We start from the raw sequence: 18,082 nt of genomic DNA, 5'->3' as shown, positions 1-18,082 counted from the left end.
GAATAGAACAGACTTTTAATAATGTGGGTTTATGCTATGGGTAAACAGTTTATTTAACGTCACTGGACACTTCTCCCTAGGCGTCAGTGCACGCGCATTTTGTCCTATACAGTTGGAACACAGCGCGTGCGCAGAAAGCACTCAGGAAGTGGGGAGCAAACAGCACAGCACAGTGGAGTGTGTATGTACAATGTAATCACTGCTTCAAACTTAACTTTAGGAAAGTAAGTCTTGATTTAAGTTTATATTTAGAAACCTGAACGAACATAATTTGAGCTCTTGTAAATCAGACTTGGCAAGTCAGTTAGCTTAGCTAGCTAGCCACTCAACAACAACTCCTTTTCAAACATATTTGCTTGGTAACTAACGTTATCTGTGTAACAAGTCGTTAACTAGCTAGCTAGTTGTTTCGTTACTAATTTTAGCAGCTAGTTAGGTAGCTAGCTAAATTGTACGTACTTTTTGCATTAATTGCGTGCATGTTTAGTAGCAGCCAATTTTTAGCTAGCCCGATCCAATCTCTAATGATGAAATATTAATTACCGGTATTTATTCCTGGGTTGGCATGTAGTGCAGTTTGATGCAACGGGACAGGTTGCTGCTAGTCTCGTGCCCCAGACTTGCTGCCCTTCCATATCCAGGGAACGAGGTTAGGCTGCTGCAAAGGTTTCGTTTGTTTGAAAATGCAACTCCTGACCCAGTAGAAGTCATGCAATTTCATTGTGACTTTTTACAATGGATGGGTGGGAAATGCATCCTCTAACATACAAAATACCACCACAAATGGCAATTAACTATTGGTATTTGAAGATATGATAAATCTGTTTCTTCATTGCTTGTATGCAAACCAATACCTTTTATTTGGGCAATATTAGAGGAACTGCGTATGTTGGCTTAATCCCCCATATCCCCCTATGAAAGAGGCCTGGGGGGCAGCCAGATTGATGACAACAGCTTTAGACAGCTTTGTGCTGAGACAAATAGTTCTGTCTAATGAATTTCGCTTGAAATTATGTTTGAGAGCATAGTCTGTCTGTATCCACTGTCTATTTCAGTATCACTTGTAAAAAATGGAAAACTCTAAAGAGGACTACAAGATTCAGTCTTTCGACTTGGAGACCCAGAAGCTGCTGAAAACAGCCCTGAAAGGTCAGTCCTTAATGTAGTGATTCTGTGAAGATGTGTAGAATGGTCTGTGTGAAAAATCAACACGGTCAGATTGATAATGTTTTGTTTTTACAATTAAGTACATAGTACAGTGTCATGTTCATTAGTGCAAACAGAAAAAAGAAAACAAGTATTTATTATTGGGCAAGCTCAGATGGAACCTTGCCGTTTCAGAGCGTTATTGTCAAATTTTGTGCCTATTGAACGTGATTAGCCCTCTCTCTGCCCTCAGAGCCCAGCACGGTGGACCTGGAGAAGGTGACCAATGTCCTCGTGGACCAGTCTTTGAAGGACCGGGTCTTCAGCAAAGAGGCAGGACGCATTTGCTACACTATCGTTCAGGTATGGTAATATTCACCTTAATAACTACTTGCCTTTCTGGCTGATAGTAATGGTGGTAACAACAGTAAGGTGAATTATCTTTGATTATTTTGTTTGACTAGGGCTTCACACCTAGGCCTAGAACATGGTGTGAACTAAAGCTGGAGTTTGATTGTAAACAAAGTCAAATGAGCTCCTCTATAGAAGCTTAGATCTAAGATCAGCTTACCGTCTTCAAATCCTAACCATTTGGTGGGTGGGCAGCTTAGGGGTGGCGGGGATCAAGGGGTTTATCATTGTCAAATGGCAACACAAGCCTACTCAACCCAATCCTACTATTTTGCTTCCCGGGATCAGTGCTTTAACTTCCTAGTTGTATATATCCATAGACTGGAACCATACAGATGCTTATGACTGTGTGATCTTGTTCTCTACCACACCTTGCAGGCTGAGGCCAAGCACAACAACGGAAACGTGTTCCGGCGAAATCTGCTCAACCGGCTGCAGCTGGAGTTCGTGGCCCGGGAGGACACGCGGCTTCGCTCGCTGCAGGAGTGGGTCTGCTTCGTCACCTTCATCTGCAACGTCTTCGACTACCTCAAGGTACGGGCCAAAACATTCCAGAATCCCTATTCTAACTGAAGGTATCTAACAACCTGTAGAAAGAGGAGGAAGGGAAGCGCTACTAAGGTACACTATAGTATATTTTGGTAGATAGAAGGTGCTTTTTGGTAAAAGGGGTAAATGCAGCCGAAACCGACGCGTTTCGGCTGCATGGCCTTTGTCAGGGCTGCATGGCCTCCCTGACGAAGGCCATGCAGCCGAAACGCGTCGGTTTTTAAACAACTTTGTTTCTATTGAACATGCCATACTAATAAAGGCATTTTAATTAATTATATGAAGAGTGCCTTGGTCCTCCTTTCTTTTATCTAACAACCTATTCACAAGACTGAATTGAGCTGGCCTGGTTACGCATCCACCATAATTGCTGGAAAGAACATTGTGGAAGGACAATATCCAAAACCAGCGCAGTACGGTTCATCCCTATAGTGTGAATCAGGCATAGTACTCTCCAGTTTTATTTGAGCTGTTTCTTCATGGATTGTATTTTTTAATTTTTTTACCTTTATTTAACTAGGCAAGTCAGTTAAGAACAAATTCTTATTTTCAATGACGGCCTAGGAACAGTGGGTTAACTGCCTTGTTCAGGGGCAGAACGACAGATTTTTACCTTGTCAGCTCGGGGATTCAAACTTGCAACCTTTCGGTTATTAGCCCAACGCTCTAACCACTAGACTACCCTGCCGCTCCAAAATATATACGCATAGAAGCTTTTCTTATCAATGAAATGTTAATAGCTCCTTGTGTTTTCCCCTCCCCAGGTGAACAACATGCCTATGGTGGCTCTGGTGCATCCTGTGTTTGACTGCCTGTTAAGGCTGGCTCAGCCCGACTCACTGAACAACGAGGAAGAGGTGGGTCAAAGATGGCACAGCTCCCAATTTAGTATTTCAACTGAGGACATATTTCAATTGTCTCTCACTTCTTAAAGCGCAATATGTTGGTTATTTACCAAGCATACATTTCAGATTAAAGGGAGAACCAAATTTACATGTTTTTGCTAAAATGTTCGGCTTTATATACTGGCTAGTGTTTGAAATCTGAAAACAAATGTACTCAGGCTATAGCATGTACATCTCTGAATGTGATTTCCCCTTCTCTGATGATGATATGCGTTTGTTTAATATTTGTGCTCCTTTGCTTCTCCTTTCCTTCCCCCAGGTAGACTGCCTGGTGCTCCAGCTGCACCGCATCGGGGACCAGCTGGAGAAGATGGACGGACAGAAGATGGACGAGCTCTTCTACCTGCTGCGGGATGGCTTCCTACTGCAGGAGGGCCTGAGCTCCATGGCCCGTCTTCTGCTACTGGAGATCCTGGAGTTCAGAGCCGGGGGCTGGATGCTCAGCGACACGGCCCAGAAATACTACTACAGCGAAGTCACCGACTAGACTGAGGCTAGGCCAGGCTACAGTAGGTGGATGGTGTTCAATAGGAACAAAATGGGATTGAACGAGCTCGGGTTGGAATCTCCCGTTTCGTGTTTACTGAATGTGACCCTGAATGATAGTATTGGGAGAGGGGCTGCATAGTGGATGATTCCAGAAAGGACACTTTTTTTTGCTGGGCTTTGCCATGGGGTAGCCACTAGTCAGTGTGGTTAGCAGCAGGGATATTTCCACTAGCCAGATAGTCGGTTTGAAATGTGCAATTGTAAATGGTTGTTAAAAGGTTTTTGTTGGCGAGATGTGTATTTGAATTGGGTTGGTTTGAAGCAAGTTTGACTGAATTTCAGGATATTTCGTGGGTTCGATTTGCAGTTTTTACTCCAGTCAAATTATTTATTGTTAATCCCTTTGCTTTCTGACATTCCAATGTTATGAGACATTTCACTATTGTACATAAGTAGTTCAGATACACATTCCAGTCACGTGGGCTTGACCATGATTGAGTTAATCTTATAGATCTTCTGCCAGTCGTTACTGATACTGTTTTCAAAGGTGATGATCTTCGTTACTTTTTCTACAAAGAATCTTGAGAGGTCTGCAGAACGTTTCGGGAGCTTAGACATTCATTAGGCCCAAGTGAATGTAGGGATCAAATTATGATCTTACAATCAATGCTTTACAAAATAGGCTGCTTTTACACAGACAGCCCAATTCTGGTCTTTATTTTGTTTTACCAGTAATTGGTGTTTTTACCAATCAGATTAGCTCTTTTGCCAATAATTAGGCAAAATATCAGAGTTGGGCTGTCTGTCTAAATACAGCCATAGGGTCCAAATCAATTGTACAAAATACTTTACAGTCAACGTTTGTTATAAAAGCACCTGTTGTTTGAGTGGTAGATTAAAATGACTGAAAAGCATTTTGGCTTGAGTTGAGGGATTTTTGGGTCCACCCTGCTGCCAATGACTCTTAAGCCTCTTTGTTTCCATTATGGTCAAAAAACACATGACAAGAGAGGGTGACAATTTGTTATTATTAGGATTTGGGACCAAGAGATTTGTCAAAAGTAATTTATAATATTTCCTTTCTGAAAATATCAATATATTTTACTTTTTATGGTCTGAATCCTAGTTTCTGAATTGTTAATATCACAAGTTTATCTGAAAAATAGTTTTGTAGTACATGTGGTGCCAATATGGACAGCAATATCGTCAAAGCTGGAAGTTATAGTCAGTTTTTGCTGATTCTAATAAGAACAACTATTTTGCAGATGTTTTTGTATTCACAAGCCTCTGAGGTACTGTACCTCTTTTAAACGACATAGTCCACACTTTGGTGCTACAAAATGGATGCTGGCTTTTTGCTTTCGGCTTGGGAAAACTGTGCACCACAATGCAAACGTTTATTCAGTTTGGAAGCTGAGAATATTACTGCATTATAGTGACTTTAAGTTCTGTCTGGCTGTTCACTACTCGTTGCTGTTAGATTTTCAAAACAGTAGTACATCTGAGATTCATTCCACCAGCACTAAGCTTTTACCAGGTTCACTTTATATAAGTCCACATCTACTAGTTTTTGTAGTTCAGAATATGTATGTTTTATAATGTTTACACTGTGTGCTGACCGAGTGCTTTAATACGCTCACAAAACCAAACACGATGAGTTGAGACAAGCAGCAGACTATTTCTAGGTCTTGTTCCAATATCTTTAACATTCATCTATCCTTCCTTCCTCATAGTAATCACTGATCTAATGTAATACATTGGATTATCTTTTTCCTATCCTAGTTATGTCAGCTCAGTGATTACTGCAAGAAAGTGAGGGAGGCATGGAGAATGGTTGATTATTCCAGCAGGGCCATTGACTGAATGAAACTCTTTGAAGAGGGAAGAACCATATAATTTTTTTGAAGATATGATCACACATATTGTGTTAATTAGTAGGCTATTTTAGCAACCTCTTGGCCCTAGTGGACAGTTGTCGAATAGATTGAAACATTTATTTGGTAATAGTAGTTGTGGAATTGGAATAGTAACACTTGGTTGACTGACACAACTTTTCTATTGTTTGACATTTAGTTCACTAGATCAGTGTTTCTCAACAGTTTTCATTCAAAACTGTGGTTCTCCTCAGTGTACATTCAAATTAAGATATTTTGGAGTACATCTTAGATAAAACGAGGCTGCGAAGCACTGCACTAAAATAAACTTGGTTATCCACTAGTTTGAGCATATTTGATAGGGCCATGATGTTGAAAGAAGAGTATTGAAGTAAATGTGTATATGCTATAGGGCCTATTTATTGCTACATAAAGACCAAGTATTCAGAAGAAACCTAATTTGGACAGGAAGTGCAGCACTCACAATTTGCCTACTAGTGGTTTGCGTACATGCCTTTTTCTTTTTCACAGAATTACCAAATAAGTTTGAGCATTTTGTACATTTATCTACTCAAGTAGATATATAGAAAGTTTGAGTTTACTGCGTGAAGACAGAGCTCAGTGTATTATATTTTCCTATAAATATTCCCACTACTATAGTAGGGTATCTGATGATCTGTTCAAATGTCAGAAGTACAAACATTGGTCAATTTCATTTTTGCTACTGTTGTACATTGACTGCAGATGAATAAAAATCACATTTAAATAAAATCGACCTGGGTTTTAACTAAGCTTTGTATTTATTTGAAGATGACACTGATGTATATATATTCTAAATACAGTATGTGATCATGTCATTTGTAATGTTTTCACAATCATTCTTTATTTAACCATAATACAATGTTAGTAAAAGCCACATTTACAGTAACTGTATTTGTGGTCAGTATACTTGAATACACACCATTCCAAATATTTCACAATGGAGTCCAAGAGATGTATATTTACATAGCCTGTCAATGCCCTACATTGAAGACAATCTCCCATGTGTTGCACAAATGTCCATGATGTTTTTATTTTCCAACAAGGAACTCCTCAAGTTTGACCAAAGGGACAATGGATTGAATTCCTTCCAGTCCAAAAGGTCCCAATTTGAATGCTGCACTCAAGCTTCAGAGTCGACTACCACCAGCGATAGTGGGCGTAGGCTCTGTTGGATTCGGCCATCTTGTGCAGTTCGTGTTTCCGTTTGACCACGTTGCCCTCCTTGGAGAAGGCGGCCAGCAGTTCCTGGGATAGTTTTTCGTACATTAGTGTGCGTCTGTGCTTGTTGTCCCGGCACTCTGTGATCATCCACTTCATGGCCAGGAAGCGCCGCCTGTTGTCTGTCAGAGGTATGGGCACCTGCAGAGTGGAGAGGGACAATACAGGATGTCATTACACATACTGTATGAGACTAAAGATAAATTACATTTGTCATGTCTATTGTGGAGAATAAAGAGTTGATGTATACTTTTCTACAAACTATCACCCCAAGGTTGTGCTCATTAGGCACCAAAGAGACAAACAGGGAGGGACTACCTGAACGCTTGTTTTCGTTACGTTGCAGAACGTTTTGCTACGATGCGAACTAATGAATAAGACCCTGGTGACTCTGTAGAAATGGTGAGCGTACTGACCTGATAGAACTTGCCCCCTTTCTGAATGCTAGCCAGGCCAATGACAGGCTTGCAGTTCTCCAGAGCCTGGTGGAAGATGGCGTATGGATTACACTCGATCTCTGCCTTCTTTCCCTCAGGGGCTTTGTGGTACTTCTCCACCTGTGTTCTCTTCATGTTCTCCAATGTCTAAGAAGAGAAGGATGGGCATTAGTGTATATTTACATTTACTTGGCAAACTATATCAAACAGTCCCATAGAATCCCACTTATACCTGTGTGATGATACCTTTGGCAATAATCTTGTCACCATCTTTCATCATCATGTTGACAAACTTGCTGTGAAGAGAAAGAACAGTGATGAGCTGTAATTCACACTGCATTGACAGGGTAAACATACAACCACATGACCGAGCTACATGTATTTCAGTGTTTGTAGGCTTATGCATTAATGTGTGTTGGGGTTAGGTACCTCAACACAGGGTCGTTGAAAACAGAGCTGGTGACAGAGTTGGTGGCTGCCTTTATGGGCCTGACAGATTTCAGCTCCCTCTCCTCTTTCTGCTCAGGTGTGAGCTCAGTCTCTGGGATGTGGTACACCTCTTTCCGAGGCTCAGGCTCCAGGTAGTAAGGGTTGTACCTGCTCCATCTCACCAGGAGTACCCTAGAGAAGCATGAGCAACAGAAAGTTATGACACTTCATGTTTAATAGTCAAATACAACGCAATGGTTATAGCATATCCTGGACAATATCTATACATGATCATATAACCATCTAATGTTGCTTGCAGAAACAATTTAAATGTCACTGACTGTAGGTAGCTGAATTAGCAAACGTAGTTGTAATACACTTGTGCAATGATAAGTGTCATACTAGTGCAGTATCACAGTGTTAAGATACACATCCATAGCGTCGTTAATCAGCAAAATTATAATTACCTTGGTGTCCAAGGTTTTAGTAAACCTGTGATGGCGGCAGCCATCTTGGAAAGTGTGGTGCGAAGACCCCTGGGTAAGCTCCCTGGTAGATGCCATAAAGCAAAACTAATTTCTATGATTTATTTTCCAAAATAAAGCATTATTCAGCTAAATGTTTGAATTTCTCAATTTTACACCAAACAATAAATTCATATTTTTCTAGGTTTTATTGACAACGCAGACTGCGTGATTCTCGCGCATAGTTGCACACATTGGTGATGTCATCACGCGATGTTTCCAATGCTATGGCGTACCAGGAAGGGGAGACGCTAGAATCCTGGCTCAGTGAGTGAATTAACCTATGTATCCAGTCAATTCATTTATATTATTAGCATATTGCATTGCATTGCATTGAATGAATGGAGTGAATGTTTGAATGAAGTAATGAAGAGTGCGATCTGTTGAACTGTCTGCAATCCTCCAGGGCTACTGCCTCCGAGGCATCCCCGTTATAAGATTTGTGTTAGCGTTGTCGTTCTAAGCAGCCGTTTCAGGAAAGCTGTGCACTGAATCAGGATCAGTTGTGGGAGGCGGACATTCAAGCATAAACCCAGGGGATGTGGCCACTGAACCTCAGCTGAGCTCCCTTTTGATTTCGAGAGTTTAGACAGCTAAGTTGAGGATTGTGATTTTGGTATCAAGCGTCTATCTTGTGTTGGTTGACAGATATAATTGATAGCCTTTCGAGGAACTGGGGGCTAACGTTATAGTGGTGGCACAGATAAAACATCTTTGGTGGTGGCTTCACTGCATGTATGCGCGTTGTGGTATTGATGCTAGTAGCAAGTGCAATGTGGAGGATGACAGAGGATGGATGACAGTCGAATTCTTTACTGTCAGTGACCGGTTGCTCACATGTGTTGTCCTTTCAAGTCTGTCAACTCTCAACTGTAAAGGCATGTGTTAAACATATTTTCTTTTTATTTGATCTCACTATAGATAAAGCCACCCATCCAACAAACAGACAGGAGGATTGGGAGTACATCATCGGTTTCTGTGACCAGATCAATAAGGAATTGGAAGGGTATGTTACTTCCTGATTCACCTGATACCATCATGTGTAAATTCAGTATATATTAGCTATATTTGACCCATTGCTATAGTATGTATAGGAAATGGGCCAATTTAACCCGATCTCTTTGTGCAGTCCCCAGATAGCTGTCAGGTTGCTGGTTCACAAAATCCAATCGCCGCAAGAATGGGAGGCGCTTCAGGCTTTAACAGTAAGTATTCTTTATTTGTACTATTTCATTTCATCCAATATTCTGTTCTAGTCCTGAGGCATAGCTGTATGTACTCCTATGGTGTATACAGTCTTGTCTCAGGGCTACCAATGTGTCCATGTGTTTGACAAAATGTCCACGTGTAATTCTCCCAGGTATTAGAGGCATGTATGAAGAACTGCGGGAGAAGGTTTCATAATGAAATCGGGAAATATCGGTTTCTGAACGAGCTGATCAAAGTTGTTTCTCCCAAGGTGAGTGGACTTGCTATCCTGAATGCGTTATTCTATTCTTCTTCTATTTTCCTTGTGTTCTGTGTGTGAATACGTCACTGACAAAGATCTGGTACACTTCTATCTAGTACATGGGAGACAGAGTACCAGAGAAGGTAAAGACAAAGATCATTGAGATGCTGTACAGCTGGACAGTGGCTTTCCCCAACGAGGCCAAAATCAACGAAGCATACCAGACACTAAGGAGACAGGGTAAGACCTGGTTTTCTCTAGTTACCACAGCCACTATGGCTGGGAATTGCCAGGGACCTCACGATACTGAGCTGCCGATACGATATGTATTGCAATTCTCACGATTCAAAATGTATTGCGATTCAATACTGTGATTTTATTGCGATTCGTTGTTTCAAACACATTGCTCACCATATGTCTGATGCAGAGGGACAAGAAAGCCATGAGAAAACACGTTTTGATCAGTCATGGAAATAAAATAGCTCATAACAAATTGGCTCCCTATTCACTATTATTTAAAAAGAAGATGGAGAACAAGTTATGAAGGACAAATAGTGGAGTTTTGGTTTTAGATACAGTAAACTAGCGCAAAAATAATCTTATCTGTGAACTAAATCACACACACCTTCCGCTCCCAGGTCTTGTAACTATGGACCCTGAGCTCCCAGTGGACAAGACTCTGATTCCTTCACCCCCCACACGTCCCAAGAACCCTGTGTTTGACAATGAGGACATGGGCAAGGTGAGACACTGGGTTCAGACTGAGTGTATCCACAGTACTGGTCTTTAGCCCTGGTGCTAGAGAACTACTGCATATGTGGTGTGCAGTCTTTTGTTTCAGCCTAGCACTAACACACCTACTTACAACAGATCACTGAAACCTTGATTTGCTAAAACGGGGGTTATCGGGCTGGAACAAAAGCCTGCATTCCCTTTAGCTCTCTAGGACCAGCATTGCTGACCACTGATGTACAGATAGTCAAACCAGCAGATGTCAGTGTCACCATGGTGATTTGACAGAGACATGCCTTCATGTGTGTTTAGCTATTAGCAGAGCTTCTGAGGAGCAAAAACCCAGAGGACCTGCAGGAAGCCAACAGGCTCATCAAGAACATGGTGAAGGAGGTGAGAGACAACGACATGCCCTTTAAGTGCTTATAAAAGCTGTTGTAAGGAGCCGTAAGCTGTTGTGAATGCTCATACTCAGCCTGTGACATACCACCTGTGTGTTTATCATCATAATGGGTTCATAAGACTGTTCTAACTAGCTTTGAGTGGTAATAAATGCTAATAGAGTATTTTATAAGCCCTGAATGCTGATTGGCTGAAAGCTATGGTATATGAAACCGTATACCACAGGTATGATGAAACATTTATTTTTACTGTTCTAATAGATGTTTGTAACCTGTTTATAATATCAATAGGTCACCTCGGAGGTTTGTGGTATATGGCCAATATACCACGGCTTAAGGCTGTATCCAGGCACTCCGTGTTGCATTGTGCATAAGAACAGCCCTTAGCAGTGGTATATTGGCCATATACCACACCCCCTTGTGCCTTATTGCTTTAATAATTCATCATGGGATAATAAATACACTATAGAATACATTACACACAGATGGAGCTTAGAAAATGTGATCATAGCCGATCATGCGTCCATGTTAGTAGTTCTCTATAACACTTGTATTGTTCTGTTTCCCAGGACGGCTGAATGCATTTACAATATAACTGTTGCGCATACATATAAGGCTCTTATAGCAATGTATAACAATGTTATAACAAGTCTTGAACATCTTATTAACCCTCATTCTCCCAGGACGATGTCAGGGTTCAGAAAGTGACCAAACGCATCCACACCCTGGAAGAGGTGGGCATCAACGTCAAGCTGCTGAGTGAGATGCTGTCCCACTACGACAAGGACAGGTCCTCCCAGTCAGACAGAGAGATCATCAAGGTTCCGTTCAGACTCCACACACATCACACTTAGCCCTAGTTCAAACACCGCTCTATCGCCGCACCGAACTAAAAAATGTAACTTTCTCTTTGGGAGAGCAGGGATAGAGTGCCTTGTGAAGCCATAGTGCACCTCGTCTGACTTTTGACAATAGTTGGTCAGCCTCTGCCGCACTTTCGGCGCGGTGCGAGTGAGGCACGCCTCTGTTTCATGCAGTTCTGCCAGAGCAGTTCTTCCACTGTCAGGAAAAATGGTAATGCATATTAATATATGTTAATTGCGTGCAAATAAAGGTTGCTTGGCTACCACACCCACAACGGAAGCACAGTAAGGGCTGATACGCAGGTGGAGGACCTCTGAGAGGTGGCTGTTATGCCTGAATTCAACCCAAAAGCAATGAGTATGTCTGCAATATTGAGAGAGCGATTGTATGAAACCAATTGGTATGTCAAGCAGAGTTCTCAGCCATGCCAGCCCGCTCTTCATGTCTATTCAGTTCTACTCGCCAAAAGTTTGGCGTCTGAACTGTGCGTTACTTAGATACTTATCCTCTTTTCTCGCTGTGAAGCATTAAGGCCCTTATGTATCACCTCAGGCTATAGCCAGTCCTTAACTCAGTTTTACAGCTAGTCCCAATTTGTTCCCTACCACTTCCCCTGGGCCCTAACCTTTCGATGTTTGCAGATCTGAAGGGTCTGGATAGGTATAAGCAGTTTAGTGGTGGAGCTTCTATCATATTGCTAAATCCTTACCTATCGGCAAACACCAAAGTGTTAGGGCCAATGGGAAGGGGAATGGGTAGGGCCACGGGAAAGGGGTAGGGAGTGAATTAGGAATGGCTGCTAGAATGATACGAGCGTGGTAGACTTTGATGTTATGTGAAATTAATTAGAATTGTAAACTGTGTCAGTGGCTGATTGAAGCATGTCGTCGTACATTTCCTGTAACACCAGGAACTATACGACCGCTGCGACAAGTTGAGACGCGCTGCTTTCAAAATGGCCACAGAGACTGAAGATAACGACACAAGTTTAGGTGAGGAAATAAAGTTATTTGAATGTTTTTCAACCTCTTAGATTGTTATTTGTTGTTCCATCTCTTAACCTCTGACCTTTGCCCTCCAGGTGACATCCTGCAGGCCAGCGATGACCTCTCACGGGTCATCAACTCCTACAAGAAGATTGTCAAGGGACAGACGGTGAATGGAGACATCGAGGATCCTAGATCTGCAGCTGGTGAAGGTGAGTGATGGCACGTAGTGTATATACACACACACATACACACACACACACACACACACACACTTTCAGAGCAAACTGTTTCCTTTCTACCATTTTGTATCTCTCTCTTTCTACCTCCTTCGATTTCAATTCCTCTCTCTGCTTCCTTCTACCTCTCTCCACCTCTCCTTCTTTCCCTCTCTATTCTACAGAGACCACAGGGAACAGTGACAACACAGAGACCTTGATTGACCTGGCTGGCATTGACGTTCCAAACTCCACCTCTCCTCCGCCTGCCCCTTTCCCGTTGGTCTCCGATCACACTTCAGCCAATCACCTGGGGTTCCCAATCCCTGTCTTGCCTCCTCCTCCAAAAAGGTTGGCCGGGTTGCATGCCAGTCAGAACAACAGCCCCAGCCACCCAGCCACCGACAAGGCCCTCAACGCTCTCTCTCTCCTTGACGATGAGCTGCTGTCCTTAGGTACCTCACTGACCTTGCATTTTATGGAAGTTATGTGTAAATGTATTCTTGTTAAATATAGGCCATATTTCCTATTTGATTTGTATTCAAAATGTATTCATGAGGACTGTGTTCACCAATGTTCAGACAATGCCCCATGGTACTTAATTTCATTATGCCAGCAGCATCCCACCCTGCATCCCACTGCTGGCTTGCCTCTGAAGCTAAGCAGATCCTTAGATGGGAGACCAGATGCTGCTGGAAGGGGTGTTGGAGGGCCAATAAGGGGTACTCTTCCCTCTGGTCTTAAGGGGATCACAATGCCCCAGGGCAGTGAAGGGAACATTGCCCTGCATAGGGTGCAGTCCTTCGGATGGGACGTTAAACGGGTGTCCTGACTCTCTGTGGTCACTAAAGATCCCATGGCACTTATTGTAAGAGTAGGGGTGTTTACCCTAGTGTCCTTGCTAAATTCCCAATCTAGTCCTCATACCATCATGGCCACCTAATCATCCCCAGCTTCCAATTGGCTCATTCGTCCCCGCTCCTCCCCCCTGTAACTATTCTCCAGGTTGTTGCTGTAAAAGAGAATATGTTCTCAGTCAATTTACCTGGTAAAAGAAGGGTCAATACTAATGACCCTTGTGTGTTTTCTCAGGCCTGAACGATCCAGTTCCTTCTCTGAACAGCCAATCAAAACCAAAGCTGAATGAAATAGCGAATCCGTGGACCTCCTTACAGGTAGTTCTTCCTGATGATGACCACAATGGTCAGAGCATTAAAAAGCATAACTTTTTTTCTGCTGTCATTTCCTGTTTCTTTACCAGTGAGGAGTTTTGAACAACTCTTGTGATACATTGGGTAGATTTGTAAGTGTCGCTTCCTTTCTATCCATCTCCAGGCTGCTGACCCCGGCCTTGACTTGTTTGGTGCTATAGCAGGGCCAGGCCTAGTATTTCCCCCAGTCCAGCCAGCGCCAGCCCCCGCCACGGCCCCCGCCACCCACAGCCTCCAGGACCTCCAAGACATGGCCATGCTGGACTTTGGAGAGCCAAAGAGGTGCTCAACTAACCTTATTCCCTTCACTTCACTGGTAATATTGTAGATCACTTCAAGGTATTATATTGCCCACATTGAATTAGATCAGGTGCTTCAGTGCATGGCTAAAGTGAAGCAACACTTCTGAGGTAATCCGAAGGCTCAGGGTTGTCATTAATAGTGCATCACATCATTACATTACTAGATGCTACTCAACATTATCCTGAATATGGTACAAATCAACATGCTCTTGATTGCACACTTGCTTGTTTGATTTAGTTATGTTTCCAGAGAGAGCTCATATTGTTTTTCTGTCGTTTCCAGTTTGCGTGTTGGCGGCGGATTCGGGATGGCAGCCTCTATGGGGGCCGTAGTACCACCCTCCTTGGGGGCCATGGTACCCCAGGTCCCCTTCTCCTCGACCTCCCTCCTCCCTGGCCCCATGCCTGGCTCCCCTGCGGTGTCCCACACCAAAGCCCAGACCCTGAGCTCTGCCCCGGGCAGCCCCCTGTTCAGCTCCCTCTCCCCCTTCCACCACTCCTCCTTCCAGGGGGGCAGCCCAGCCAGGGGGCTAGGACCGGAGGCCTCCCTGGGCAACGTGCACGTCCCCCTGGAGGCCATCAGACCCAGTGAGTACTGGAGATAGGGGAGGGAGGTAGAAAGGGAGAGAGAGAGAGGGGAGTGTGCAAAGGGAAACGGGAAATGCTATATATCCTCCTGGGAAATTGAACGTCGTTCGTCTTTTTGAACCTTTTGATGTCCACGGTACACTGTCTGGATAACATTGATAGAGCCTCTCATTGCCTCTGTCCTGTCCCCTCCAGGTAAAGGGCTCCCTGTAACAGCCTATGATAAGGACGGGGTGCGTGTGCTGTTGAACTTTGCCTCAGACTGTCCCCCTTGCAGACCAGACGTACTGGTGTTAGTGGTGTCCATGCTGAACACTGCACCACTGCCCGTTCAGAACGTGGTCCTTCAGGCCGCCGTTCCCAAGGTAACACACAGGCGCAATATACACATGGTACACACACACTTTGTGTACACTTGCCGTGTCTAGACGCCATAGGGGTCTACAGCCATGTCTCAGGGCAGTGTGTACACATGCACTCGTATAATACTTACACGTGTTCACTCCTGTATACTTACTCACTCAAACATTGTATCATTTCATCCAAACAAAAGGTGATGGGGTCCTCACTCAAAAGTATGTTGCATAAAGCTTCATTTTTGTATTTATTTGTATTATTTTCACTGCATCAGGGATAGCGTACACAGGCTTTGCAGCCATCTTCAGTGTGTAACTTTCACACACTACTTAACCCCTCCTCTCCTTGTCCTCCAGTCCATGAAGGTGAAGCTGCAGCCTCCGTCAGGAACAGAGCTGCCTCCCTTTAACCCCATCCTTCCCCCGGCCTCCATCACACAGGTCATGCTACTGGCCAATCCCCTGAAGGTAAGAGCAGGGCCACGAGTATTTCCTGGTAAGGTCACATGGTCAGGGAAAAGTCATATGATCTTCCAGGGCCCAGAGGTTTTCCGATTCAGGTCACGTGGTTAGGGAGCAGCCCACTTCTCTAATACACAGGCCAGAGTCACTGTAGGACTAGGGCTCTATCTTTCATCTTTCCATGGTTCCTTGCAACCTATCTCCTCATCTTTTCAACTGTATTGGAGGTTGAAGGTCCCTCTCTGACTTTCTTATCCAATGTGGTTTGGGGAGACGGAGAGAGAAGATTTGAGGAATTAAGGAAAGATTCATTGAGAGAGAGCCTAGGTCTTTTTGGACCTGATGGGCTTCCATCCTCTTTGTAGTCTTTGTGAAACCACTTGCTAACCCTCTTCCAATGTTTGCCTCTTGCAGGAGAAGGTCCGTCTGCGCTACAAGCTGGCGTTCACTCTCGGAAACAGGCAGTGCTCAGAGGTGGGCGAGGTGGACCAGTTCCCCCCGCCAGACAGATGGGGTCACCTATAGCCACCCCCATACACCACAGAGCCGAGCCAGAACGGGCCAAACCAACACTCCATGATGGGGGTGTTAACCACACATACCCCAGAGAGAGAGAGAGAGAGATAGATGAGCCAAGGAGAGGATAGGGTGGGAGAACTGTGCTGCAATGTTACAGTACCAACATAGTGCTGCCTACCAGCCAACCATTCTGTTTCTTTTAGATTGTTTTGATATTTACCGTTTTTGTAATTGCCCAGTTGCTATTGAGGCAATTGTAACTTTGTAAGCATAATATAGCATACATGGCATACATTGAAGTTTAAGCCAGTTTTACAATAGCTTCCAGAGCTTGTATTGAATATTATTCCAGGACTGCATCTCAACTGAAGGGTTACAAGTGCTTTTTCCATGTTTCAGAAATTGATACAAAGATGCACCAAGTGTCACTCTTTATTTGTTATTACGTATGTTCATTAACTGAGAACATCTACAAGGTATTTTAGCAGGCCAGCCAGTTGTCCCTTATACAGCACTGCAGGACATTTCCTAACAAACGTAGTCCCGCCCACAAGACTTGCTGGCAAAGGAAATATAATTAACACTACATCCATTATTATGGCGAGACACATACATACTGTGTATATATATATATATATATATATATATTTACAGTATATATGCCAATGTTTATACCACAGCATTGTTGAATGCTTGTTTCTAATGAGCTAGAAGGGCATTCTAGAAAGGACATTATTATTCAGAGCTTATAACTAGGAAAAAATGATTGATTAATCCTATACCTGGAATAGAATTTGGTGAAATCCGGGAATCTTATCCGGAGGACTTGCTAGCTAGCATGTTAGCTCAGAGTAGCTCATACTTAAAACTTGAGTCAAGATACAGAAAGTTATGTTGATTAGATGTGGGTGCTAGCTGGCTGTTGACAAAGGCCTCGAACATGATTCCATGAGGTGTTTCAATATTTCTTCAGTGCATATCCAGTGATCATGCTTATTAGACATAATTGTGGCAATTATTATGACATTGTTTTAAAGTGTTGTATATTGTATTTCTCAATGATATTAGTTATTTAATGGGTTTGCTGGACCATCTTTAGGTCTTACCACAGACTAATATACAGCTACTATTTTGATGACTGGGTTTCCTAGCAACACTGTAATCAATATTGTGGTTACTCCTGGCATGCTTCTGTAAGTTGTCATCATAAATGCATACCATAGCTGGTTTCTATTCTTTGGTTTAATGTATGGGTTCTTCTTATGCTCCCTCTGATGCTTGCCATCTGGTTTAACTATGGTGTTTGAGCTTTCAAAGTGGTCTGTCAACCCAAGTTAAGATATCCATTAGTCCTGAGTTTTAGGATGTGTATTATTTTCTCCATTGTCAGTATTGAAATTGTATTTTATTTATTTCAGTTGTAGTATTTCAGTGCATCACTGAATTGACCAAGCTTAACACTGGCTGAAAGTGTCATCTGACAAGTTGGAACTAACATGGAGGAAGGTGAAACCAAGAAGTCAAAATCATTTCCAGTAATATTGAGCCCACAATAGGGCAGTGATTTCATACTTCATCGATGATGAAAGGTTGAGTCGTTAACCTTCATCCTAACATTCAAAAGGAATGGACGGATATGAGAATATGGTGGAAACACCTTACCCATGCTTGCACTAATACATTGCTTTTAAATCCACACTTCAGGGAGGTTAGAGAATTGGAAAACAGACAGTTTGCCCCCTTCCTCCCCATGTCCTCTCTGGTTGTCCCTGACTTGTAGCATTGTGAGAGGCACAATAGCTCTGTACATAGGTGTACTTATCGTCTGTAGTCAGGAGATGTGTAGAGGTCAATGTGATGTGTAAATGTCTTGAAAGATGTTTTACGATTGTACATACTGTATTATGTGCTATTTGTTTGCTGCATGAGGAATTAAAGGATTTTTGATCTGGTGTAATTTAGCTGATTG

General features: G+C 43.0%; 3 protein-coding genes across 4 annotated transcripts; 2 read left to right on the top strand and 1 right to left on the bottom strand.

The window, feature by feature from the left end:
• Positions 1-133: 133 nt before the first annotated feature.
• Positions 134-6,161, top strand: mif4gdb (MIF4G domain containing b). 2 transcript variants are annotated; one of them, XM_038987634.1, is made up of 6 exons: positions 134-181; positions 1,056-1,149; positions 1,400-1,509; positions 1,936-2,091; positions 2,871-2,963; positions 3,271-6,161. In XM_038987634.1, exons 2-6 carry the CDS (start codon positions 1,071-1,073, stop codon positions 3,496-3,498), a joined length of 666 nt encoding a protein of 221 aa, XP_038843562.1. In that variant the 5' UTR covers positions 134-181; positions 1,056-1,070; the 3' UTR covers positions 3,499-6,161. The 2 variants fall into 2 exon arrangements, with proteins under 2 accessions (XP_038843562.1, XP_038843556.1); XM_038987628.1 differs by having other exon boundaries at positions 141-224.
• A 74-nt stretch (positions 6,162-6,235) lies between these two features.
• mrps7 (mitochondrial ribosomal protein S7) lies at positions 6,236-8,024 on the bottom strand. Its single transcript, XM_038987617.1, has 5 exons — positions 7,968-8,024; positions 7,501-7,692; positions 7,304-7,367; positions 7,051-7,218; positions 6,236-6,775 (listed from the first exon to the last, which is right to left on the bottom strand). Exons 1-5 carry the CDS (start codon positions 8,009-8,011, stop codon positions 6,554-6,556), a joined length of 690 nt encoding a protein of 229 aa, XP_038843545.1. The 5' UTR covers positions 8,012-8,024; the 3' UTR covers positions 6,236-6,553.
• Positions 8,025-8,245: 221 nt separating this feature from the next.
• On the top strand, positions 8,246-18,074 carry gga3b (golgi associated, gamma adaptin ear containing, ARF binding protein 3b). The gene is made up of 17 exons (XM_038987606.1): positions 8,246-8,291; positions 8,946-9,030; positions 9,154-9,229; positions 9,385-9,483; positions 9,591-9,714; positions 10,113-10,216; positions 10,519-10,599; positions 11,291-11,428; positions 12,382-12,463; positions 12,553-12,669; positions 12,861-13,130; positions 13,768-13,850; positions 14,011-14,168; positions 14,472-14,776; positions 14,972-15,141; positions 15,490-15,600; positions 16,009-18,074. The coding sequence occupies exons 1-17, from the start codon at positions 8,252-8,254 to the stop codon at positions 16,117-16,119; spliced, it is 2,154 nt and encodes a 717-aa protein (XP_038843534.1). The 5' UTR covers positions 8,246-8,251; the 3' UTR covers positions 16,120-18,074.
• The last annotated feature ends 8 nt before the right edge of the window (positions 18,075-18,082 follow it).

The sequence above is a fragment of the Salvelinus namaycush genome, chromosome 3 (assembly GCF_016432855.1).
Source record: "Salvelinus namaycush isolate Seneca chromosome 3, SaNama_1.0, whole genome shotgun sequence".
Classification (NCBI taxonomy): Eukaryota; Metazoa; Chordata; class Actinopteri; order Salmoniformes; family Salmonidae; genus Salvelinus; species Salvelinus namaycush.
This window is presented reverse-complemented; position numbering and strand designations above follow the sequence as displayed.